This window comes from Manis pentadactyla, chromosome 6 (assembly GCF_030020395.1).
Source record: "Manis pentadactyla isolate mManPen7 chromosome 6, mManPen7.hap1, whole genome shotgun sequence".
Classification (NCBI taxonomy): Eukaryota; Metazoa; Chordata; class Mammalia; order Pholidota; family Manidae; genus Manis; species Manis pentadactyla.
In genome coordinates, this window is record NC_080024.1 from 154,172,634 (window position 1) to 154,200,546 (window position 27,913).

Consider the following 27,913-nt stretch of genomic DNA (forward strand, 5'->3'; position numbering starts at 1 on the left):
TTGCTCACCCATTCTGGGGCTTTGGGTGCCCAAGATTCCCCTGAGCAAGAGACTTTCCTACAAAACACACTGGACCCACCCCACCCTGGCAAGTAACCACCTGGGACTGGAGACCACAGGGGCCAAACAAACAGGGAAGCAGGGACTCAACCACCAGTAGTTCCCAGCAAGGAACTAGGGATTCCAACAGGGGAACTATGGGAAGTCAGTCAGACTGGGAGGCTCAAGGCAGAGAGCACATGGCTCAGAACCCAGAGGAACTCACCAACAGCCCTCAGAGATGGCGAGAGAGGCAGAGAACTCAGGGGGTTTGTGGGTAGCAAGCCTGTGTTTCCCGTTGTCCCCGAAGCCATCAGAAGTTTCCTTTGGATCCCATCACTTCATCAAATCTGTGAAAAAAAACCAATTCATCGAAAAAAATTTTGAAGATCTTATTGGCTTTATTCAGTAATTTGTGAATTAGGCATCATCCCATTTGCAAATAGAAAGGGGCTTCAGAGAGGGGTACAAAACGAAAGGCTTTTATAAGCAAAAGGAAGTGGACAAGGAAGTTATTCTAGCAAAGAGCTGTTTCAGGCAAGGTTATGTTCTTCTGGGGGACCAAGGAGTCCAGCAGGTGGATTACCATCCCTCTAGCACTAACCAGGTGATTCCAGACTGACTCGTGTCCAGATTCCACTCCCAGGAGAGACTGAAATTGCAATTAGATCAGGCATTAAGTCTGGGTTTGGTGAATGAGGCTTAGCACAAGTGACTCCATTTTGAGCCCGTTGCCTTTTTTAGTTACAGTCTGCAGTAATAAAAACACCTTTCCAGTCCTCTTTAGTTACTCCTAAAGAACTCCACTGCCCCTTAGGCAGCATGCCAATGGAGACTTGCTGTCACGGGCTAACTGCAAGATCCTCAATTTGTGTTGACAAATTAAGGAATCAACTTTCCCTTATAGTACATAAACAGATTTTGCCCCTGGATGAGGAATTTTTTAAACTTTAGAACCTACATACATGAGATCAATTGGGAAGATTTTTAAGCTGAGAGAAGGGTCATGATATCCTCTCATGGTTCATGGGTTTTTATGGTGCCGGTATTTTTTTTTAATCAAAGATGAGATGGAGTCTCATTGGTCCTCCAGGCCACTTTCTATCATCTATTCCAAGTAGAACAATTGTTAGAAGTCTTTAATTTCTGGACCTCCATTTCCTTGAAATAGAAACATTGGAAACGTGCAGTACTGAGGGATTCTATTCGGTCTGAAGCAGCACAGCGGAGAGCCAACGCTTCTCCCCTCCCACGGCACATGGGCGATGTGGGTCTGAATAATTAGCACATTAAGTGACTGTGAGATAATCAGGTTCTAAATGTTAATGACAATGATATACCAAATTGGCAAACATGGTACATTTTAAAAGCCAGGTATATTTTTAAAAGATCATGCCTACAGTAAGTAAATCATGTAGTGACGGAACATCAGAACAAAGCTGATGAATAAGATGGCAAAAGTTCAGGAGTAAAAAGAACAGGACAGTTCTTTTTGTTTCTAATGTGGGAGGAAAGGGAAACAGGTGTATGAAAATTATTTTTCAGATGAAGGTTTCTGTCCGTTGGAACAGCTGACACTGGCTTCCTTCTCCCTGGTCCAAAGCAGCCTTTTCTTTCTCTGGCTCCCGAGGATGTATTTAGTCTTCTGCCATGTAGAGGCGATACATCAGGGCGACGGCCAGTGCGGAGATGGCTGGGATCATCCAGTTGGTCCACCAGCTGGAAAAAAAAAACAATGCTTACATGGTAGTAGAGGCAGGGGACTTAAAACTTTCAGTCTTTTTAATCATAAAAATCACTATGGCATGTTTTATACCTATTGGAAGAAAATAGCAACTCTCATTTTGGGAGAGCCATCAGCCAGCTCTACAGCCAAGGACCAACCACATCCCCTGAGCTGCAGAGTAAGGGTTCGAAGCACATGGTTACTAAGGTTGCTGCTAGAACCACAGTTGTACATTCTGTGATTCTGTTCTGAAAATCTCTTTACATGTGTATAGTAGGTTTACTGTGTTAAGAAACAGTACATCCAAACTACTTAATCCATGGCCCATTGGCATAAATTCAGGGAACAGCCCTAATTTATACATTATTCAGTTCTGATGCATAGGAATAAGTGACAGATTACAGATCAAATCAGGGACAGAGCTAGGAAGATCTTCAATTTAGATTTGAACCTATAATTTCTTAGCAAAGAGAAATTAATGTATAGGTTGTACACTCTGAATAAAGCCAGATAACACCTCTGTATATATATATTTTCTGTCAAACTTTCTATCCTTTAGATCTTCACACATCAACCCATTCAAGGATCAACTCAATAGAAGGATTTCAATTACAAAAGGATCACACGTGCCCCTTTCATCTTGGCGGGGTTCTCAGTTTCCAATCAGGAGACTGGCCTGTCAGTGAGAAGTAAGGCGAGTACAGCCCAAAGGCAAGAATGTGCCAGAACACCAACAGACCGGGGCAGGAGGCAATGAAAGAGACATGCATGTGTGGGTTTGAGCTCGAGCCCAAAGGAAAAATACATGGGATAGTAATTATGCAAGTCAATATGGCAGAGCTGCCAGAAGTGTTCGTGGGAGCCTGGGACTGTACCAAAGGAATGTGGTCCCGAGAATGAGCGAGTCCTGCTGCACTTGGATCACTGGGTCCAGTTCTAGGGCCAGCTTATGGAAAGGGACAAAGGAACACTGAGCAATGCTTAGGGAGATGGAATCACTGCAGGGTAAGAAACCAACCATGTTTCAAACGTATCAATGAGGAAGGAAAAGTTTGCCTGGAGAGTAAGATTGCACAGGCCACGGGGCTACCGTGAGGCAGGAGGGCTCGATGTACTTTGTAGGTTCCCTGGGGCAGGTGCAGCTGGAGGGCGAGATCTGGGGTCACTCTGAAGAGCGCCCACTGAGCTCAGGCCACACTGAGTGAGCAGGGAATGCCCAGAGCAGCCTAGAGCAAAGGGGAGATGACCCCCGGCTGTCCCATGGGAGGGGGCACGGTGGAAGCCTGAGCATCAGAGAGGCGCCCCAGCGGGGAGAGGCCCCTAGTCCAACTCTGACCCCATGAGCCTTCTGATGACAATACTGTTTTAGAATAAAACTAACACATACCTGTAATCAGACTCAACAGTAGTAATAAGAGTCTCCTGAAACACAAGAGGAAAAAGAAAGTTGAAGGGAATATCTGACCTTAATTGTCTAAAAACCCGTTTTAAAATAAGATCACAGTATTTTATTGAATGCCTTCTTCAAAACGCATTGAAAGGGAAACTTACATCAAGCTTTCCACTAAAATGCCTAATTTCACCTTTTTCAGATTTTAATGATCTATATCTAAATTACTTACAAACATAACTTAGATAATTTGAAAGAAAATGCTAAAAATTAATGGGCTACATAAAATATCATCCATACAATACACATCTAAATACTTCATGTAGAAACTGAAATCAGGTCTCATTATCTGTACACACGACCTCATCCTTACCTTTAGGAGGAGCAGTTTAATTCTTCAAAGGCATGAATGAAACATTCCATGAAAACATCGGCTATTGCATTCAAATCTTATAGGTAGTAAAAACGGATCCACATTAAAAGGACATGACCTGTGACAAGGACCTGACAGTGCCACCCGCCAAGAACCTCCATGTAAGGATGCCCTCAGTGCCAGGCCCTTTCAGTCTAGGCCCACCTGATCTTCCAGCACCTGTTGACAGGCTTTCCCACCAGTGCCATGAAAGGGGACTGACACCACCTCTGGAAAATGTGTACTTCCTCAAACAGCAAAATAACTGAGGTCTCAGGATATATGAACTTTTGTGCTTGATAACGTGTTAAGAACCATTTTTTTGAAATTCCACACCAGCCAAAGTATTAGTGCCTCAGAGGAAGAAAGCCATAAATAAGGCAGCTCTATGCGTTCAACCTCTGCAGTTTCCCAAAGCACAGGTAAGACCCATGGCAATACACTCAGCAGTCTGCAGGGAGGCAAAGCTACACCCAGCTGGGCATGTTAGGAAAGCCCCACGAAAAGGCAGAAACGTTTAGGGAAGAGCAAGCAAAGCGGTTAGGAGACCCACCAACCTGGAAACGTGGCCTTCAAGATTCCTGACACAGTAGGGGGAAAAACAAATCATTTAAAAAGAAAATCTCACATTTATTACCTTTTTAAGCAATGTTAAATATTAGACACAACATAAAGTATTCATAGCTCCTGCAAGCAAATAAGCTTGCGTATGTGAATAAAATTAACAAGGATTGCTAGTAATGACTGGGATATGCAAAAATAGTATTTAGCTGTTAGAAGAAACAGTTCTGAAACTGAAGCACAACAGTTCATTCAAAGCATTATCGTTACACTAGAAAGTTAAGCCTGAACTGGTAAACAAAAAGGCAAAAAGATCTGTTACTTTGTTACACCTTGCGGGAGCATCTCACCACACTTGTGGAGGGCTCTGTGCAGACAGCTGGCCTGCCCCGCCACCCCCACCCCACCGCCCTGAGTGCAGACGCTGCTCGGACAGCACACCACCACCAGCCAGGGAGCCGAGCACCTTCCAGAGCTGAACTTTCAGAGGCGTATACAGTTTGACAGCTTAGTTTCTGTTACGCATTCAACCAGGGATGCCTGAGAGTTAAATCAAGTTTGCATCACCACCCAGCGCTGTGGGGAAAAGGTACCTCTTCCCCATCAGTGCTGAGGGACCTAAGCTGGGTTTGGGTGCATAATGAACATGTCAACAAACGGAGAAAAGGCTATGGCTTTTATTACAGACTCAGACACCGGCTCACACATGGCCTTGACAGGTTCAGTTTCAAGTAGGCAAGGGCTAACAATTAGATTGGTACATGATAAGCTACTTACAGCGACATGCAAAGCCAACAAGCTTTTCCTAATCAAGGTCATCTCATTTCTAAGTTCGTGCAACTAAGCCCATTTCTTAATGGGAAGGCTTTCCTATCACACTGACAGCGATGCCTTTCCTGTGACATGCAGAGCCTTCATAGGAAGCTGGGGACTGCCACTGCCAGGCCTGAAATGGGTGCTAGCGTGGGTGTGTGACCTTGAACAAGGTCAAATATGGAACAAGGTCTCAGCTTCATTGTTTTCACCTTCAGGATCCCTTCAGGACATCGTGAGGGTCAAATAAGGTCATTTACATGGCAATGCTTCAAAAACACCAACAAGGAAAGGTGTCTCCATAAATATCCTCCATATAAGCTAATCTGATAGATACAGATTTGTTTAATTAAAAATGTATCATTTCTATGCCCACAAAAACCTTAATTCAGCAACTTACCATGCTTTCCTTGGGCAGGTTCGAGCTAATAATCTTTGATGCATCTCATTTCATAATTCAACTAGGTATTCTAGGCAGAGAACATTTAGGAAATTCACACCAGGGCACACATTTATCAGTGTGGAGAAAGATGGACAGATATACAGATCGACAAGCAAATACAACAAAACAAGTATCTAAGGACACTCTCCTCTGGTAAACGAGAGGCACAAGAAAGATAAATCTACAAAAGTTGCCATGCATTTTCTTTCAATGCATTTGCTCTGGCCTCTAAGAAAAACACCAAGTTCTTGTTCCACGTTCCTCCAGCTCATTCCTAATGAAAGCAAAGTCACGGATGTCCTCACAGAGGAAAAGTCTGTCTTCCAGAAGGAAAGCAGTATTTCAGGAGACAATCAGAACTGCCATCTGAGCCCTAACTAATGCTCTCTCCTCATAGGCACTGGAATCCAGGCCATGACTGGCCTTACCTTAGACCTAAGTTTCACATGCTGACCCTGATCGGATTCTTGTTTTACTATAGTTGAATGATTTGCACCAAGATTATTAACACACTGAACATGTAACAGGAAAAAATATACTTTTCCTGACAGACTTTGGAGAAAAAGCAGAAACCACGTGCATCACAGAACTACACTATCCAGAGAATAGCCTCAAGAAAGGTGAAATTGTATGAACAGCATGGATTCTAAACAACAGTTAAAAAGGCAATACAACTACTAAAGTCCATTCTTTATCTCCCCAAAGTCCTCAGATCACCAACATTGAACTTAAGCCTTTGAATAGGGAAAGGAGTATAAATGAAATTGCTCCATACTAAAGCATGATACAGGACTTTAATTCTACCATCTGGGGCACAGAGGAAATGTGGCCTTTATGCTCTATTGGATTGACTGCTTTGATTATGTGTGAAGACAATGCCTTGTCAGCAACAGCTAGTAAATGAGTTCCCAGTTCTTAACACAAGGCTGTGGAGTCTTCTGTGTGCTCTAAGAAAACCAAGAGCATAACCCCAAACAGAAATTTTCTTTCTCTCATTCGTTTTAAGTACAACTTTTTCCCTTAGTTATTTAATTACAGGCCAATACCTATTGTTTGCTTGTACTTTTCATCAATTTCTATTATGGATTTATCCTCATATGTAAGTGAGATTAGCTCAGAGAGGAGGGCTAGTGAACCAGGGTGTAAAATTAGTAGTACTAGATTTTCCTTTCCTAAGGAAAAGTGCATCAAACACTTATAAACATTAAATTCATCCAACAAACATTTGTGTAACACCATGTCCCAGAGAAGTGTAAAGGGAGACAACACAAAGTATCCTCAAAGGTTTCAGTATGAAAACTGCTGCTCAGATTTTAAATCTCTGAAAATAAGGCTTGTCTCAAATCTTTCAGATCAGCACAGTGCTACTTACAAAAAGGGGCTTTTCAAAAGGCATCTATTGACAATTGTGATGGAAAAGTTATCTTAGGTATGTGTGTCTTGCAAAGAGAACAAGCAAGCCATCCTAATGAAACATCGTGACTGGTCTGTACAGATCTTGCTGCATGAAGGTTACATACTCATCCAACCCAGAAAGACTTGTGCTGGCCACAGTCAAGCAAGACCTTTGCCCTCCAGCCTGCGAGGTACAAAACACAGTGATAACCACAGCCCGATACACAAGATGGTCACACTTACCGAAGGCTTAGTTAGCTTTGCTCTATCATCCTGCAATAAAAAAATAAGGCGGGTTACAGAATGCAAACACACCTGCTGCGAAAGGGTCAAGTCCAAAGGGCTCACTTTCACTGAACTACTTTTTTAAAAACCACAGTCCAAACCACAGTCCAAAATAGAGTACATCTGAGAGCTGAGCCCAGGAGGCAGGTAAGGCAGGTAAGGCAGGAATGCTGCAGGCACACCTGAAACCCACAGCCTGGCACCCAGCAGCTGAGGCTGGGAGGACTCAGGGCAGGAGGGCTGATTCTAAGGGCTGGCCTCTGTGATTCCAACACGACTTTACCGTGGTGAAGGTGAATACAGGAATACAGGTGGGCAAGTAAACTTTACAAAGCACCATCTCCTAGCACCAAACACACACCTCCCCACTCACAGGAATTTCTCTAAGCAGATTTCCTATTTTAGGCCTTCCTGCTCTGCCTCATCAGTACGGCCATTAGGAGCAGCCGCTGACACCGCACCCCACCCTGTGCACAGCCACCCTCGGTGTTTCTCAGCACGCAGGTGGAGGCCGGGCGCCTGGTCTTCTGGTTGGAGCTCGCCCCTCTGGCAGCGCCCCAACCCCCTGGAACTGTGAGCAGCGGAGGCAGGGCACTGCAAAAGGCCCGATGCACCCTGGAGGCAGGGGGCAGCCCCCTGCCCAGCACCTGCCTGGCTCACCAGCCCCCATTGCCCTCCCCATTCAGCTGCGCACCGGGTGGCAGACTGCAAAGTCACAGGGTCATTTAAAATGGCCTCTGTAGGGCCCACATTGTCAGTACAGCCCTGGGCTTACAGAAAAGCTGAACTGGGCTGGTGTTTCCCCACAGTCAGCCCATGGATTGGTACCAAAGGCGACAGTCCCAAAGGTCTGGGAGAAAGTGCCAAGAATGAGGAAATTGTGTGGGTTTTACAAAAAGGTTTTACATCCTTTGGGAATGTTCTCTTTGCTTCTCCATGAATTCATATAACAGAAATTTTTTAAAAATTTTAAGTCATCACTTAAAATGAAAATATCCCCAAGTCAACGAAAATAGGAGGGAGTTTAAGAAAAAGACTTTAGTGAAAATATAAAAAAAAGTATGCTGGGCCAATACCCCATCCCTACCTGCTAAATTGTGTTGCTCTGTGACATTCCAGGGTCTGAGAGGCACTGTGCCCTGGACATGACCCCCAGTTAGAGGGTTCTAAGTGCAAGTAAAAATGCAGACAGGGAAATGCAAAGTCGTCTCAGGTCAATTTGTTCACAACAAAAATGGTGCCCTACAATCAGGAGAAATTATTTTACTCCTTTGTTAACTTTTATTATATGCAGGTCTACAGATCTGAGTAAGGTCTACCACAGCCTCAAAGAGAAATAAGCAAAGGCCCGCAGAACGGCACTTACTGGGTGAAGCTCCCCAATGATGTACGTTTTGGACAATTCTCGAGCATCGGTAGAGTGCCCGATATCCTCAAAGTTTTCAGTAGCATCCCCTCCTGCTTGTTCTCGGAGGACCTCTTCCCCACCAGGATGCTGTTCAAAAGATGAATACAAGAAATAAATATTTTTCTATGCAATTGAGTTAAAAGGAAGTGGCCAGTTTAACCAAACAGGCTGCTTCAGAAGTCATGATGATAATGTGTGCATATAGCTCATTCACATTGTGGATGAAAACAACATACTCCTTTGTATTCAGTTTCCTTCTTCAAGGTGCAGTAGAATCCTTCTCAAAAAAAAAAGATGTCATTTATATGGCACTAAAAGCATTAGGCACATATTATTCATCCTTTGGGAATGTTCTCTTGGCTTTTCCATGAATTCAGCTCTCCCAGTTCTAAATCGTTACCATTTTTGAGTCCTGGACCTGGACCTTTGACTTTCAGTCTAAGTGTGGAGTCGGCCATTATTAGATGATAATAATGTTAGGATGATTATTCACCTTTGAAAAGACTAACAGCCTGTTAGGCAAGCAAGCCTCTTGCGGGACTTATTTTCTAGCAGGAAGAAAAAGAAAAGCAGGAAGAAGGGGACTTGCTCAAGATGCTGCCATGGGCATATCTTATTGACAGGAAACAATGGAGGCAAAGAAGGAAGAGTTCAGTTCCACACTGGGGAAGGGGAGGGAGCCTTCTGTGGAATAAAAGCACTTTACAGCTCTCAGCTGCTTTAATTAGTAAAACAAAGGATGATCACAAAGCAGGGAGTGAGGCTGACAGCAGGCCCAGCTAGGGACAGACAGGAAGACTTCCTGGTATTCTCAGGCAAGGGTAGCAGTTCTCGGTCAGGTAAAAAGAAAGTGTTTGGTTATATCCCCCAAACACTTCGTAGGGGAAAAGACTTCAGTTAATCTTAGATCAAATTCACACTGCCCTTGAACAAATCACCTTTAAGTGTCCAATAACTGAACAGAATTCTCCCTTGCATAACAGACTGCAGTTGATTAATTTTTCCCAATAATGGAAGGCACAGCCATGCGGCATTTCAGAAAGGTACACAAGTATTCCGTGTTGAAACCTATTTCTCCTCCTCCTATGTTTAAACATACCTAGTGCTAAAGTCATCTACTTTCTCTACTGTTTGTAAGTTACCCATCTACATTATAGAAAAACTGGAAAGCACAAATTAAAAAATCACCTAAATCACCCATGATCTGCCATCTAGGGAGAGCTGGATATACATATATGTGTATTTTATGTGTGAATGATTTTTGAAAGAAAATTGTGTTCATTACCTTACGCATGCCATTAGATACAAACTAGATTGACAACACACGGTACAGAGACATCGCCTAGTGGTCACTACTGCAGGAACTTTGGAAAGTGGTATTTGCCTCATAGTTTTTGATGCATTAGTATATGTCCAGCATATAACATATGATCAGTAAGTTTTGTCCAGAATTTTCATTAAATATTTTCCAATGTCATTAAGTATCTTTCCTTGATATGACTTTTTTAAATGGCTACATAATGCTACATCCTTCAGAAATTTCCAAATGTAAGATTTCACTTTAATCTGAAGAGTACTCAGGGCAGGTGGAGTTCAAGGGCTCTTGGGATTGCTTCCTTCAGCAGAAAGACCAACCACCTTGTCAAGGCTTGTCAGGGTCACCCCCAACTCAGCCACCCCTCGGAGACCACACACACTCATAAGTTCCAAGAACCTCACTGATAAGATGTGGCCTGTGTGACACTACAGAAGCTTGAGGGTTTGACCTCTGTCACTGCAAAGAACATGTCCCAAATCTGATGGGCAAGACTCCCAAGGTCATTGCTGTCACAGAACTGCAGCAACATTCAAGCAGTGGCAGCCAGTCCTCAGAGGGCTTCCAGCAGCCCTGGCCCCCAGAGGGTCTCTGCTCCAGGAGTAACAAGCAGAGAGAAACCACCTACCACACACAGTGCCCCCTACAGCACAACTCTACTCGAACTCCACTAGTTCCCATACACAGGGGGGGAAAAAAAAAAAAAAAAAAAAGGTACAATAGCAGAGGGGCTTTTATACCAGGGCAAACGGCAAATGCAGAGCCAGGTTCGGGTGACGGCAGTCAACGAAGGAAAGGCCTTGGGTTACCTTTGTATGTTCAGAGGCCAAGAACGAGAAATCATACTGAAAGTGATGCCGCAAATCCTTTTCATTTAGAATGAGGCCACAGAGAAATGCTGACTAAAGGAATAAATACATTACTAGAGAGGCCATGGTATCCAGGGATTTTTTTTTTTAGTTTCAGGAAAATTCTATTTCACAAATAATTTAAAGTGTATCACTACACATTAAAAATGGATCTATAAAAACTGGCAAGATAAAACTCAGATACGACTCGATACAGATGTTCAGTAAATAGGAAGGCAATAATCTTAATGAGAAAAATATTTTAAGTAAAATCAAAGTCACTCCAGATTCAGATGCACAATGTACAACTACTAGTAATTCAGAAACGGATTATCAAGTAAAAACACTCTTCAGCCCTATTCTTCACTCCTACTTTTTGTTTCCATGGTCATTTTATAGTTCCTTATATTCTCTAACCAGAAAAAGGTAATTCCAAAAATGTAATTTCTACTTATCTTTGCTAGTTAATACAAATAACAAATGAAATAGTCTTAGGCGTGACCCAATAGTTTTGCGTAGTCTTTGACCTTAACATTCTGTACTTTAATAAAATTTCTACATTTTAGTGGCTTTGGAACAAGTTATAAAATTGCAGTCAGAGGTTAAGAAAGTCTTGTTCACGTGACAGAAAAGCCTCACGCTCTTGTGAATAAAACCGAAGCGCTTCTTGAGTTCATGGTTTCAGCCACCTGGCTGGTCTTCCCCTGTCCAGCCCCTCCTCACCCATGCTAATCCATCTTTACTAGAATATTCATCCTCAAGTACCATTTTGACCATTGCATGTGCCCTACTCAAAATCTACGGTGAAATTTCTGCAGGCAAATCAAATGCCTCCTGAATATCTCAACAAAGTTTCAACCTCTGCACAGCACAGAAAGGGCCCTCAGTAGCAGGACACAGCCGCTGGGGAAAAGACTGCTCACTGATCCTTTCCCCACTTACTTTCATCTGGGAAACAGTTACTTAGAAGAGATATTCCCAGCCTCTCTTGCAGCTGAAACCTCACACGATTAAATCCCAACTAACGGAACATAGGTGTCTGGAGAAGCTTCCAGAAGCCTTCACTGTGGAGTGGTGTGCTCACTTTGCCCTCCTCATCCTGCCGTCTGCAGTGGGGATGGTGCCTTTGAACCTGAGGGTGAGGACCACACTGGGGGAGACTGAGAACAGCCCCCAAGAGCTTAATGAACAGCCTGCACACTAGACCTGGGCCGTGAAGCTCATTTCTTCCTGACAGCTGAGTACACCTCCACGCTGTTGGAGCAGTTATTTGGAGTTCTTCTGAGCTTAATTCTGACTACTACAGAGATCGTTTTCCCAAGAAATACCACCCTCCAGGCACTACCCAAATCCTGACGCACAAAAGGGATGTGACCACAGTTCTGGGTGTCAAAAAACTTGAACCAAATTAGGACAATGGTTGGCACAGACATTAAACAGAGACATTTTAAGGGACCAGCCTGACTGTTGACCTGAACAGAGAAGTCTAAAAAGGTAGAAGCTTTTAAAAAGCAGTTTAGGCCCCTCTAGTAGGGTGAGAATTTGAGTGAACAGAGTAGATGCAGCAGCCCCAGAGAGCATGAGCACGGAGGGGGGCTCCAGGCCGAAGTGCGTGTGGCAAGCCGGCCAAGGGAGGGCGCAGGTCTGAGTAAAGCAAACTATGTGAGCCGTGTGAGGGGCCCCAGGTGCCCCGCCTGACCAGGCCCAGGGAGCCCGGGTTAAACCCTATTCCCGGGCATGTCCTGGGAGGGTGTTTCTGCATGAGGTTAGCATTCCAACAGGTGGACTCAAGAGTGCCTTCCGCAGTGTGGCTGGGCATCGTTCAGCCCACCGAGGGCTTGAACAGGACAAGAGGCAGAGCAGGGAGGGATCTGCACCTTCCCCCTGCGTCGTCATTGGGTTTGGGTGTGTCATCTCCTCCTGCCCTCAGACTGGGATTCACAGCCCCTGCTCTCAGGCCCACCAGCTAGGACTGAGTCACACCACCCGCTCTCCAGTGCCTCTGGCCTGGAGACAGCAGATGTTGGCACTCCTCAGGTTTCCTCACCATAAATCTCTATCTATATACACAGGTGTATCCAGTGTATTAGGTCTCCTGATGGTTCCGTTTCTCTGGAGAACCCTGATACAGGCCGATGGTCAGAATGGACCCAGTCATGTAGGGCTTGAATCAGTGGGAGGGTCATGGCGTTCCTGCAGAACCAAAGGATGACAGAATGTTGCCCGAACCTGTCAGGGTCAGCACAGAGGGGCGCAGAGCAGCCACGGGCATGCAGGGAGGGGGCTGGCCTACAGGGACGCCACAGCCATGGAGGCCTCCCGAAGCCCTCCGCCCATCCCATGCTCCATTCTCAGTAATGAACTGCCCTCAGCTTCCTGAAAGTCCAGCCTCCCCCACACCTAATCTGTGAGCCTGGCATCAAAAGCATAAAACTGAGCTGGAAATCTCACTTCAAAAGGGCAGACTGAATAGCCCAGAAGGTCAGAGTTTAAAAGAACTTCAGAGCCTGACATTCTTAATTCACAGATGGAGAAACTGAGGCCCAACATCTCACTGACCGTCGTCAGAGAAGGCAGGACCAGAGCTGGTCTGGGACTTCTAGGTCAGCCCTCCTTCCTGCCTCCTGAGAACACACAAATTAAATGACCATTTTTATGTTTCTGAGCAAAGCAACTTCAGATATGATACCTTCAAAATAAGGTTTCTTTGGAAATTTCCCTTTCTGGAGTCTGAGGGGATATCCTTCTAGACCCCAAGAAATTTTGTCATTTGTCCTGCATTCCTGGACTTTACTAAACAAGGTTCAAAGGCCACACGCACATACTACCTCAGGGCTCCATACGGCTACAAGGCTGCCCCTATAAAAACCCCAGACGGACATGCAGACCTATACTAAAGCAGCATAAGTCAAAGTCACGTCCCCCAACGGCTTAACCAGGCAAAACAACAATGAAAACCCCCAAGCCGCTTAAATGTAACCTTCTGTGAACCTGAAGTCTACCAGTTCTGGAGTTTTACTTAAGATCTCCCAATCCAAACACTTAACACTGCCAAAAAAGGTGGAGGTAAACAGACTGTCCACAAAAAGTTTTCACAAACAATGACTAGGCAAAAAAAAAAAAAAAAAAGATTACCTGCAATAGTTAAACAAAAAGAGATTTCAAAGAGACCAATTTATACAAGGTTTAGAAAAAATAACAACATAGCCCAACTAAATGTTTTCTATCATTTCTAGATTTCTGAGAAGGTGAAGGGTGATGGCCTCAAAACGGACCGTGTCCCTGACTTCAAGCCCGCTCTGCCGGGGCCCCACGAGGGAGCTGGTGTCTGCACACCCAGGCCTACACCCGCACTCACGCTGGACCTTCAAAGCCAAGGGACCAGAGGGCCACGGGCATCAGAATTACTTCTCCGTTCCACTCTGAGGATTGTGGGATGAAACTTAAAACAAGGCCCATCCACGCATTCACCCAGCTGGGCTGAGTTCACACATCTGCTAAAGGCCATGCTACACTCTGCTGTTTCCAAGACGGGTAGGTAGGTGATGCCCCCCCGGCATCAGGAAGTGACTACCTAGACAGCGAACAGACCTGGAGACAATAGCCGAGCACAGTAAGCAGAGGTATAGGAGCCATGGCCCAGCAGAGGGAGGGGTCTGCTCCCCAGGAGCTGGAGGTGAAGCAGGGGCCAGGGAGGGGTCACTAAGGACAGGACGCTTGGACCTGAGTGAGAGGTTCAAGAGTCACTCACCAAGTGAGGGGACTGACCGTTCTATGTGGAGGAAACGGACACCCAAAGGCCCAGAGGCAGAAACACGGTGGCGCCCTGGAACAGCAGCATGTCAATGATGGCTTCGTGGGTATACAGATGCACTGCCTGATTGCCTTTCCACTTGCTTTTGTTACTGGGATGGGGGAGGCAATTAGAACTAAGCACATATCACCTCCCAACTACTTGATCAATAACCTGTTCCCGTCTGTCTCATCAGACCTTCCACTAGAGCCCCCAGGAGCCACGGGTTCACTGCAAGCCCGCCCTCCATGTGAGGCACCTCCCTGACCTCAGCAGGCTCCAACATCTGCCCTACACTCCTCAGGACGTAGCATTCCAGAAGCCACGTCTTGCTCTCTGCTGTCAGGGCTTCTGTGTCCAGGCAGAATGGTGCTATGAAGAAGCACAGTTTGGAAGAAACCTGAATTCAAGATCCAGCTCTGCCCATCTTAGTGCAGAGACCCAAGAAGGTACTGGATCTTCGAGCTTTCCTTTCCCCATCACCAAACACCTCCCCATCCCCCGTCTTAAACTACAGAGAAGACTAGCTGACATAATTAGTAAAATGCCTGGCACATGAAAGGCAATTGAGTAACATCAACTTAGTTCCCTTTCTTCACTGCTCCGATCTGATCTTGCCACAAGGACCTTGGTAAAACGCCAAGGCCAGTTCTGGCCCCTGTAAACTTACGGCCAAGTCCAGCACCAAACCCCAAGGGACCCCCTTCTTTCAGCCCCACATTTCATCTTCAAGAGATTTCTGTGGATCAACTACCCTGATTCTACTAAACCACAGAATAAATGAAGAGTTCACAGAAACAGAGTGCAGCCCACGAACATTTCTTAAGTGAGACGTTCTGAAAGGTCGCTGGGCTGACGACAGAACGGTGGTACAGCTGTGCGCCTGTGTTCTCCCTGCAGAATGCCGTTAGTTTTCTGTCATTGCAAAAGAAGGAACATGATTTTAAGAGTTGAGATAAATGTTTGGCGTGAAAGGTACCATGAATCAAAGAGTGATTCTGCATTTAATTTTACACCCTGACCAGTGTTTTTAAGTCTTACCATTACTGAAGAGATCTCTTTAGGTAAAAGAAGTGAGGTAACTAGGACATAACTATTCCTCTGCTCTCTGATGAGAACATTAAGTCCCTGATCCTGAGGTCACGACCTTGGGTAGAGGGAAGAGACAGGGACAGGCCCGCTTCTGGGAGAAAAGAGCAGGGAACACAGAGTCGAAAGGAGTTAGAAAGCACACCACCTGCCCCAAGACCCGGCTCAACCTCACATTCCTCATGAGAAGGAGCCGAGCCACCCAAATCAAGGGCCTGGTGGCCAAGGGGTTATGTTGTAAGAGGGGTTCTTCCATCTACAACCCATCTGGAGTCAGAAGGCCAGACAGTGGGACGGCAGGACAGCCAATGTGCAGGACAAGGGCACACAATGAGGATTGGTGGAGGCAGTTCTGCCTTCTCCCTCTGCCAAGTCACTGGGCCTATTTTCCCTTTTACATCTCGTGTGAAGAATAACAAATTTGGATAAAACATGCACCTGAGAAATAGGAGAAGCTGTCAGGAAATCATTCAAGATAGTCCAAAAGTCATTCTGCATCAATTTCTAATATTTTATAGGCATAAATTACCCATTTGATAAGGGTTCACTGAGTCCTTTCCATGTGTTAAAGACTGTTTCACTTACTGGATGTATCGAGGAATAAAGTAGAAAAAGATGCCTGCACACAGAGCACACAGTCCGGCAGACACAGACAGAACAAGGCAATTATACAGTATATTAAGTGGTGACGTGTACAGGAAAAGAAAAATAGAGCAGGGTAGTGGGGTCAGGGGTGGTCAGGACAGGCCTCACTGAGGAGTGGGCCATGCAGGTATCTGGGAGGAAGAGCCTTCCCAGGCACAGGACTAAGGTGGGTGCATTCCTGGCACAATAGCAGAAGAGCAGGGCCATCAGTGCAACTGAAGCGGACACGCCAGAGAAAGGCAGTGGGGATCCAGCAGCAGACGGAAGACCCTGCAGCCACTACATAGGCTTTGGCTTTAACCATCAAAGAGATGGGCAGCCACTGGAGGTGTTTTAACCCTTCAACATAGTTACACTCACAAGTAGTTGTATGACATCTTTTGTAACCACAGCGTGTAATCAAAACCACTGGCATGATTCAGTTCTGCAGCCTGGTTTAGGCAGCTGTTGCGTGTGCTCGCTTTGTGCATCTGTGTCCTGGCCAAGGCCCTGTACTACATGTAGATTCACATCATGCAGAACCAATTCAACCCAACAAAGGGCTCCTCCTCCCACCCACCAGCCTCCCTCATCTGTCCCTCACCTCTGCAGCCTTGCCGATCCGTGGAGCCACACCGTCTGCGATCTAAGATTGCCTTTCTCACTTAGCATAATGGTCCTCAGGTCAGAGCTGTAGTTCATGCTATACATGCACCACTCAAGCCCTAACTCACTGATATGAGCCATTTCCAGTTTGGGGCTATTATAAAAACAAAACTGCTAGCCCAACAGCCATTCTATATCAACTTTCTAACATTTTACACTTTTAAACTTTTAATTACTCATTCGATAAATATAATCCTATGTGCCAGCATTGTTCCACTTGCTGGGATTTGTGTACAAGCTTTTATGTGGACCTAGGTTTTCATTTCTCGGACAGACGGCCAGGAGTGCAATTGCTGGGTCACATGGTAAATGTTTAACTTTTGAAAATGGATAGGTTGATTCCCAGATGAAACATTCTACCTCCACACCAGCAACATGTCACAGACTTGACGTGTCCACATCCTCACCGGCATCTGAGTTACCTTTTCCCAGCAGAGCCATTCTAACCGGTGCCCTCACTGTGGTTTTAATTTGCAGTCCCCTGGTAGCTAATGTTGGACATACTTCATGTGTTTACTTGCCACACAAATGTCTTTTTGGAAGCAAAATCTGCTCAAGTCTTTGTCCATTTCAATTTGGATTGTTTCCTCATTTAGAGAATTCTTTATATATTCTGGATATAAATCCTTGGTCAAGATAGTCCTTTAAAAGAATTTTGCTCCCAGTGGCATTTATCCTCCTCTTAACAAGATTTTAAAGAGTTTTCCTTCTCACAAAGTCAAATTTAGCCATTTTTTCTCTGAGACGTGACAGCAAAAGCAGGGATCCGTGTGAACTCCTTGGCTAATACTAAGACTCTTCAAAGAAGTTAAGATTTTATATTTAGATTTATGACCTACTATGGGTTAATTTTTGTTTGAAGTAGGAGGTTCAGGTCAAGATTTGACTACTGACGCCTACTTGTTGCAGAACCACCTGTTGAAAAGGCTGCCCTCCCTCCATTACAGCACTTTTTCATCTCGTCAGGTATCAGTTGGAAGGACCTGCCTGGGTCTATTTCTGGGCTGTCTGGTCCACTAAGCTAAGTATGTGATTACTGTAGCTACAGCCCAAGTCTTAAATCAGATGGTGTAATTAGCCACTGGAGGGCCTGGGGAGGAAAGTGAGGCTCTCTTATGTCTTAAAATGTGCTCTACCATGGTGACAGTTCCATCAGGGCTAAGGACACTGGTGAGAGGTGACAACACCCAGGCCAGGAAGATAGCAGTAAAGGTGGGCAGAACCAGGCAGGCACTGACTATGTTACAAGCTGAGCTCACAGGAGGTCCTGGTGGATTCAGAGCAGCTTCTGAGGGAAAGAGGCCAAGTATGACCCCAGGGCTTCCAACCTGAGCGAACAGGGGGAACTGTCATCAACTGAGATGGGGAAGGAGGACAGTGGAGCAAGTTCTGCAAGGGAAGTCAGTTCAGTTAACACGCTGGGTCTGAGAAGCCCGTTAGACTCCTAAGGGAGAAGTGAAACAGACTGAGGATTCAAGGATGCCAAGTTTAGGAGAGATCCATTTGCCCTGGAGATTAAAGCTCAGGACCTGTCAGCACACAAATCCTGATGCTAGGTGAGAATGCCAAATGAAAGGGGGCACTCGGAGGGCACTCCAACACTGACGCCAGAGGACACAGAACACATGAGCAGGGAGGCAGGAAGGAAACCAGGAGAACGGCAGCTGGAAGCCAAGTAAAAAAAAGCATTTTGCCTGGTGCCCGGTACGGGGGCACGGGTTGGGAACCTAGAAGCAGAGCACTGGAGACCTGCTCAAGAGCCGCCTGGTGAACCAGCACACTTCCTGCACACAGAACCACAGAGGGCCTCGAAGAGCCAGAGCAATTCTGAGAAAGACCAAAGCTAGGAGGGTTATGCTCCCTGACTTCAAGCTCTACTACAGAGCCACAGTAATCAAAACAGTATGGTACCAACACAAAAGCAGACCTGTAGGTCAATGGACCAGAGAGCCCAGATAGAAACCCACACACACATGGTCAAAATATACAAGAAAGGAGCCATGAACATACAATGGGGAAAGGAGAGTCTCTTGAATAACTGGTACTGGGAAAACTGGACAGCTACATGCAAGAGAATGAAACTGGATTACTAACTCCATACTAAAAAGTAAACTTGAAATGGATTAAAGATCTAAATGCAAGACATGAAACCATAAAACTCCTAGAAGAAAACATAGGCAAAAATCTCTTGAACATAAGCATGAGCAATATTTTTCTGGACACATCTCCTTAGGCAAAGGAAACAAAATAAAAAATGAACAAGTGGGACTACATCAAACCAAAAAGCTTCTATACAGCCAAGGACACCATCAAGTAAACAAAAAGCATCTTACAGTATGGGAGAATATATTCATAAATGATTTATCCAATAAGGGGTTAACATCTAAAAATATATAAAGAACTCATATGCCTCAACACCAAAAATAATCTTATTAAAAAGGAGCTGAGGACCCGAACATTCTTCCAAAGATGACATACAGATGGCCAACAGGCACATGAAAAGATGCTCCACACAGCTAATCAGCAGGGAAATGCATATCAAAACCACAATGAGATATCATGTCACACCAATCACTATCCAAAAAACAAGAAATAAGTGTTGGCAAGGACGTGGAGAAAAGGGAACCCTCCCACACTGTCAGTGGGAATGTCAACTGGTGCAGCCTGAAAATAGAACTACCATACAACCCAGTAATCGCACTTCTAGGAATTTACCCAGAGAAAACAAAATCCCTGATTTGGAAAGATATATGCACCCCTATGTTTATTACTGCACTATTTACAATAGCCAAGATATGGAAGCAACCAAAGTGTCCATCAGTACATGAATGGATGAAGATATGGTACATATACACAATGGAATATTATTCAGCCATAAAAAAGAAACCCTGTCATTTGTGACAACATGGATGGACCCAGATGGTATGCTAAGTGAAATAAGCCAGGCAGAAAAAGACAAATACCCTATTATTTTACTTATTTGTGCAATCTAAGAACAAAACAAAATGAACAAAAGAGCAAAATGAACCCAGACTGATGGTTACCATGCTGGAGGGGTTGGGGTGGGCAGGGAGTGTGAGGAGGATGAAGGGGCACAAAAATTCTCAACCATAAGTTGGTCACAGGGATGGAAGTGCAGCATGGAGAATATAGCCAATGATTCTGTGACATCTATTTCGACAGTAACTGCACTAGTGGGGGTGAGGATTTAACAATATGGGTAACTGTTGAACCACTGTATCATCTACTTGAAACCAATATAAGACTGTAAATCAACAATACTTCAAAAAATTAAACTGGCAGAATTTAAAACAGAATAGAGAAGATGCATGAAGACAGCAAGTTCAACAGCCACTTCTGTCGGCTTTCCCACACACAGGAGCAGAAACCAGGTGGCCCAGAGGGCAAGTCCGGAAGCTGTGTGAGCGTGCGGGTTAAGGAGGGAGAAAACAGCAAACGAACATTGAGTACCATCCGGTGGGGGCCTTGTTTATGTAGAAGAACAGTAGGAGGCTGAAGACAGGCCCCTAAGTGAGAACAAGGACAGGACCCCACATACAAGCAGGGGCCCTGGCTTCCAGCAGGACTACACAGCAAGGTGCAATCAGGAGTCCTCCCTGCCTCTCATACTTACATCAACGAACCTTGCTCTCTGCCATTCCTGGGTGCTGTGCTCTGAGGCTGTTATAATCCAAATGGTCATAATAAATTCTGCTAGTTTCTGAGTGGTGAATTCTCTGGAACAGAATTCTAGGCAAATTTCTATAGACCAAGAAGAGATCACATGCTTCAGCTACTATATGCCATTTGCACGGAAAAAAGAAAAATAGAGGACGGGTTTGTGTCTGCGTTCCTCCCATGGCCTCGCTCCTCGTCCACCCACTTAAGGAACACGGTGCATGGACGATGTGCCAGGGCATGGAGCAGCCAGCCAGCTGCGTGAGGGCCCGCTGCGTGGTGGAGAAAGGCAGCAAAGACGTCGGGAACACAGCAGAGATCCACACAAGGATTAGAGGCGTAAGGCAGGACAAGGCAGGGAGGTCCTCAGCTGTGATGTGACCAGGTGACCAAGGCTCTACTAGGCAGAGGAGAAACTAGTACAAAGGTTTTAAGGCAGAAACAGGCCTGACTTGAGAAACAGGGCCCAGTGGCAGGCCCAGAAGGCTGAGATGGGAGAGGGAGGCAGGGGCCAGCCACACAGAACTCACCGAGCAGGACAGAGATGTGCTTTTATTCTAAATGCAAAAGGGGAAGCCGCTGAAAGGAATCAAGCAGAGAAATGACAATCTGTTTCCACAAAATGAAGCTTTGTTTTCTCCTAGAAATTACATCCTTTAATGTAATAACAGCATACATTAGTTAAACTGGAAACTCATGCAGCAGTCACCCTTTGATGGGACCAGTGGAATCACACAGGACATGCGCTCTGACGAGCCCAGGACAGAACCACTGTGGTTGTGACAGGTGTACAGCAGGTGCTGAGATGAGACAGCAGCGTGAAAACGGGGTGTGAGCGTGAAGGAGGGAGGCTCCACAGGGGCACCCCTGGGGCGACTTTTAAGTAGGACGGTGACCCGGGCAGACGAGGGCAGGCAGGGTGTGTGGCCCACAGCTCAGAGGATGAGGAGCGAATCAGCGAGGGGTGGGAAGGGGCTGGCAGGGGGCTAGCAGACCCCGTGGCCGGACTACCAGAGCAGTGACCTCATCAGAGGTCCATACAGAACAATCCTCCCAGCAGTTATTTAAGAGACCTTTCCAAAACATCTGACCTCTTCACACAACATCTCTTGGTTAAAGACACTGATTCTTATGACCATCCAGATGTCACCTGTGTTAGGAACAGTCCTTGAAAACCCCATCAGGACTCTTAAAACACTTGCCTATGAGACTCTGGAACTTCCTTCACCTTCTGGAAGGCAACAGTACAATGAAAACAGGTGGAAGGAAAGACACATTCTCACCATTTAACTTTCCAAGGGCTCCCTTGTGTTCAGATCTGTTCATTCACAACTTCCCTCTGCTTTCTCCCAGGTTCCCATAGAGATCAGGGAAGGGGGGTGGTGGTTGGGGGGTGGAGGGGCAGTTTCAGAGCAAATAATATCCACTGTACCAACTGGACAGCTTTTCAAGTGTTCCTGGATATCTCAGGTCTCATGCCCCAGTCACAGAGTGACAGGATGGGGGTCCTGAGTCCTAGACTCAACCCTGGCATTGTTCCTCACTGGCTGTAGTGACTCAAGTCTGGACCTCCTAAGCCACATTTCTCTTACCTTTAAAAAGACCACCACCACCCAGAGAGCTGATAATTAAAAGTACAAACCAAAGGGTTTTGTGCATGAAAAGCATTTAGCTTGCTGTCTGGCACATACTGAATGTTGCTGTTCAGTAAGTGTCCACTACCCCCTTTACGAGTAGCCCACTGGGGCCTTCTACTGGGGGTAAGATGGAAAGGGGACAGCAGGCTGGATATATTTTGCATCCTGGCCAAATTTTGACACAGTGCAAAGCCTGCCAGTGATAAGCAACAGCAGGCACTCCAAGAAAACAGGTAGAAGCTGACACGCCAAAGGTCTGCCCCTCAGGAGAGGGCCCTTCCCCTCCTCCCAGCTCCAGGTCCTCCCCAGAGCTAGCTCAAGCCGTCGTTCTAGACATGATGAACTCATGGGCCTGAGTGGGACTCAATTCTATGGATGTAAGCAGGTGACCCCATGCCATCATCATCCATGAAACATAAGGTCTCACTAGCAACCAGACGTCACTGACCTACGGGCTGTGCAGACCAAATTCTAGTCACCCATCAGGAACGGAGCTCCACATCTTCTACTCACTCTCCTGGTCCCCCATGGGATAAGACACAAGAAGCCAGTCAGTAAATGCAAGTGGGCGTACCCGGGAGAACCAAGTTCTAAGATAATGGAGAAGAACAGCATAGTTTATTAAGACGCAGAGAATGGCTTTGAGCCCGTTATTTAAAACCTCACTCAGTCTGCTGCCACCTCTAGCCCCTCTGAGCGCTTTAAAAACTAGTGCTGATAAATGGCAATTTTAGGGGAAACCAGGTAATATTTATTGCAGCTGCACTTTTAAAAGAATTTAAACACTAAAGGGGCTAAAAAATGTCTCCATACATTTTTCCCTTCTGAGAGAAATACACACCCAAGGAATTCAGGGGAGGAGGTGGATCATCAACCAAGTCTCTCAGTTAACTAAAGAGAACTAAGACCTGAGGAAAACAGACTTGCTGGCGTTGAGGGGGGGCACCTCAACAGCAGGTCTCCCACTGGCTCTGGCTTTCTCAGGACTTTCCCAGGAGTGTCTAGTGGGACCAGGGCTGTTCAGACCCCATTATGTTAAAAGGTACTTATCGGTGGTCTTCTATATTTTGGAGACTTGTAGGATAGACATCCACACTACACAGATGTGAGTGGGACTTATTCCTTGGTTTACTCAAGCTGGCCTGCATAATCTGTTCTCTCTTATTTAGAATGTCCACTTATCTTAAAGATAAACAAAAAGCCAAAGTTAACAATCCCAAGGTTTGTTTTGAACTAGTAAAAAAAAAAAAACAACTTGGAACCTCTTCTCAAAAGCAAGGGAAAAAAACTGCCAAAAAAAAAAAAAAAGTGGGATGTGGCTCAGCCACATTTACCCAAAATGCCCACACCTTTACCACCAAAAATCCCAGAGTTTCCTCCTATGGATTTCATACTTATTTACCAAATTATGTGTTAGTAACATACCCATTTCACAAAGACATACTACTAAAAAGCTGTGGTTGCAAACATGAGATTACGAACTTCTCTGAAAAAAGCAAAGGGATTTAGGGTTTTAGCCCTAAATATGGTGGCCCTATCAAGCATAAAGATAGTGTCCTTAACTGTGAAAAACACAGGGCTGTGTAAGTGAAAGCATGCGCACTCTTGTCAGATCCCGGGGCACTGAGGTCCCCAGGCTCAGAACCACCCATCTCCACTAAGCAGGCGGCTGTGTACAAGGAAAATAACAAAAGGTCAGTCCCTACGGCAAAACCTGCAGTAAAGAACACTGCCTAAGCCTCCAAAAGGAAAAGTGAGTCGGCAGCCACCAACTTTGCAGGCAGAATGCCGTTAGGGACACCCGCGATGCACACAGGGAGCACCGGAATCCCAGGCTCGCCAGAAAATGTCCTACACAAACAGGTGCCCATTTGGACCAGGTAGAGGGGGCAACTTGGCACAGAGGCATGCTGCTTCACATTTTTCAGGAAGAGGTCTCTTTCACAAATTAAACATCTACTAACATGAACTGAAAGCAACTTAACGTAACGGTCATCAATTACACGATACTTTCTAAAACTGAATAAATGCTGCTGCTCAAATCACAGAAGGGGAAAAGCAAATCATTTCTTTTCCTGGCCTCAAATGCCGACATTTTCATTTCAAATAACTGTTTCTCAAAGCTCTATCATCTTTAACCCTACTAATAATAAAATCAAGTATGACAAGACCCAACTGAGGAATAAAAATTCAAAAACTATAACTCAGAATAGGGGGAAAGGGCTCAAAATACGTAGGCAACAAAGCTCATAATCTTACAGGTATTAGGTGGTAACTAAACACCTGCAGCTATTTAGCTAGCCATTAATGAGCTAGTCTCCCTCTCAGGTGTCTACCCTTTTCCTGAACAAAACAGCTTTATAAGGCCTTTACTTCAGAAGACAGAGCTCATTGCACAACTTACAAAACTCTTCTTTCCACATCACCTGCTAGATTTTCACCCTTATCTAAAGTCTGTTAGCACTCAGCTGTATATGAGGCTACAGAAAGCCACCTCCCCACCCTGACCCACGGACAGTTTACATTCACTGCACGTGGACCACATGCCTGCTACAGTGCTATGTTTAACCAGCACCACTTTGTACAGTTCTTTACCACCTCATGAAGAAGGCACTATGTCATCTTCCCATTTAGCCTTAAAATAAGGCATCTAAGGCATAGAGTATAGGTAACAGACCAGGAACCCCCTTCCACCCATCACACTATTTTTCTCAATATGAATGCAGACATGCATATAAATGTTCTGGAAAAAAGACAAAAATACTCAACCATGAAAAGACTTGCTGTCCATAAGGATGGGTGAATTCTTAGTATAGAAAGATCTAGCCCATAATGATTGAAAACTCATTTTAAAGGTAAGAAGGCCCTCACAAACCAACCTTTCCATACTTTGGTAAATTAGGGAAAACCGTATTCTTTAACATGTAAAGGCTTCGTGAATTTCTGGAGCTTTCAAATGGCAGAAGGGGACAGGGCAAAGGGGGAAGAAAAAAAATTCCAGGCTCCTATTCCCAAAGATACGAGATAAACAGCATGGCCTATAAAAGTAAGGGAAACAAAGGGTCTAGGAAAAGTAAAACATCTAGCTGAGTCTCCAACAGCAGCTCTCTGAATGAGAAGATGTGTTTAAGATGCCAGAAGCCACTGACAGGCATCCTAGGGCGGGGCATATCCCAGGGAGGCCCGGTCATCCCTCTAGTCCACTCAATTTCAAAGCACCAGCCACCTTCCTCGTCTACCTTAACCCATACCCCGCTCCGCGAGCCAATCTGTTCTCTCCACTCCTGCCCCGCCATTCAGTCCCCAGTGCTAGAGCCAGGACCAGCCACCTCACTCTGCCCTCGCGCTCTGCAGCCCAGCTTACTGTGCCATGATCGTGTCCACGGCATTGTTTGTGTTATTCCTGCTCTGAGAACAAAAATGTCTCCTCTCGGAGCCCAGTCTCTTGAGGGAGTTGACCAACAAGAGCTCACTCATACTGGACGGGTGATCAAAGGGCGAGCGTGAACGCCAGAGAGAACGCTGGCGCCCCAAACCGGCTTTAAGGGGAGCATTTTACCAAGTACTGATTGAGAAAAGTGGATAGGAACCTGTAAACTTGTTTTAGCTCGGTGTTAGTTATCAAACATTAGTGATAAACTCATAGCATTCACTTGAGGCACTTCCTCAAGCTACTTTGAGACGACTGAAAGCCCAGTGAGAAGGGAAAGGCATTTACTGTCAGCTTATCTACCCTCTGAAAAGCCTGTTTGCTTCTCTTTCAGTTTTATTCAAAAACATTGTGAAATGCCTTCTCCTGCTTGGTAAGAATGACCCGTAAAACTGCGTAAAGTTTTAATAATCTTCCTTAAGTTTACCCTTGAAAGTTATGCAAAATATATTTTAGGGCAGTGATTCCTGACTAGGGGTGATTTTTTGTCCCCATGGGGACACTGGCAGTATCTGTAGAGTTCCGGTTGTTACAGCTGGGCAAAGGGGTGCCGACACCTGGTTTGGGGGAGGTGGGGGACAGGGCACTCTGTACAACAGTGTACAGGACAGAACCCACAAAAAATAAAAAGTGGAGGCAAATGCTTCATAAAATACCCTATTCTTTTATAACTGCTTTTCTTTAATAGACAATGCACAACTGAAACTCCCATCACTTATCACCGCAAGGGGAAGGAAAAGTAAGTAGACATTCGGATAGTTAGATGGAATTATTATGAGACAGTATTGCTAGTTCAAGGAGCTCTCGTGGCAAATAACATCAAAGCTCAGCAGAAGGGGGTCAGGCCTGACTCTACCACAAACCACTCCTAACTAAATCAGGATGCTGTTTTATCTTCTGGCACACCACCAAATGACAAGAGGAAAATATCTTACTAATAATGCCAGTACTTTTTTTTTTAATGCTCTGCAAAAGTCCCTTGATGTAAATGTGCTCCAGCTAAAACCGGCCCAGATTTTCCTTTTCTCCTCCAACTATGTAAACAATTCCTGCCACAAAACACGCTCATTTATTGTCTGGGGACTGAAGGGTAAATGTTGCTTTGAGATTCAAACTCCCCCAGTGATAAAACACATCTAAAGATAGCAAAGAAAGCCCCTTAGAGTTTACTGCAAAAATTATAATCTAATGCAAAGAATTTTATCAAATGTTTTCCTTTAAGTTACGCAATTTTACCAACTCCAAAGGAAGGCTTAAGGATCAAGCACAACTGGCAGAGTACTAGTCTGTCCGTCTCCTTCCTTCCCACCTCATGGAAGCCTCACACACCGCGGGGTTAACTTCTCAGCCCCAAAAGGCCAGCGCTGTACCTTACTGCAAAGTCCGTGCTGGATACGCTTAGCAACCACCGTGCTCTGTCTAGACGGGCCTCTCGGTGCGGACCACCCGGACCTTATAGCTCAGGGTCCCTTCTCATGGGATCCCACAGCTCTCCGGAATCCACTCCAGAAATAACAGAAGCGGGCTAGCCTATACACACTCAAGGATAAAAGTGATCTTCCAAAACCCTTTCATAGCTGCGCCATCTCCTACAAAGGCAGCTCCGAACTCACTTTTGCTTCCCCCTAAGCTGGGGGCGATGCTCTTCTAACACGCCCGATAGCCAAGCAGCTCCGGCCCTGCAAGCTGCTAAAAAGGCTCGCCCACCCGCCGCTGGCCACGCGCCCAGGAGCGCTCCCTCGTGTGCACGCACAGGTACACAGACTCCGAGGGCGCACACGAGGGAAGCGCCCCCAGGTGTGGACGCACAAGTGTTTGTAGAGGCGGGACTATTCCCAAGTGTGCAGAGACAAGCGTGCACACTGAGGCGTGCGGAGCCGCGTGAGCACACTCAGGTGCGCAGACTGCCGCTCTGCAAACAGAGAATCCCGGCAGCGCCGCGCCTCACCGACTCACCTCCTCCAAAAATGAGGTCAAATCGTACACCTTGTGGTGCAGAATCACCCAGGTGCTCTTGCTGTGGTTGTGCTTCCGAATCTCTTCCAGGGTGTAGTACTTGACATCCTTATCCGACTGCTGGGCCATTTCGGAACACCGTGAGCCTCAGACACCAGGCGAGCTGGACGGAATCACGCTTTGCCTCTGCGACCCAGCCGGAACATTCCCGGCGTCCGGACCCGGCGCGAGACAGGGCGCCCGGCTCCGCTGAGGGGGCGTCCGCGCTGCACGGCTTCTGATGATTGGACAGAATTTGTGCCAGTCAAGGGGCCGGCCCTCAGTCGACAGCCCCCGCCAGCCCCCGCGGGTCCCCGCCTAGCGCGTGTCTTTTGATTGGCTGAAGAAGGTGTCTTTCCTGATCATC

At 45.8% G+C, this 27,913-nt stretch overlaps 1 protein-coding gene across 1 annotated transcript; it reads right to left on the bottom strand.

Annotated features, from left to right (window-relative positions):
- Positions 1 to 1,396: 1,396 nt before the first annotated feature.
- On the bottom strand, positions 1,397 to 27,761 carry LOC118911707 (cytochrome b5). Its single transcript, XM_036884091.2, has 5 exons — positions 27,508 to 27,761; positions 8,430 to 8,558; positions 7,022 to 7,051; positions 3,153 to 3,187; positions 1,397 to 1,758 (listed from the first exon to the last, which is right to left on the bottom strand). The coding sequence occupies exons 1-5, from the start codon at positions 27,634 to 27,636 to the stop codon at positions 1,677 to 1,679; spliced, it is 405 nt and encodes a 134-aa protein (XP_036739986.1). The 5' UTR covers positions 27,637 to 27,761; the 3' UTR covers positions 1,397 to 1,676.
- Between the last annotated feature and the right edge of the window lie 152 nt (positions 27,762 to 27,913).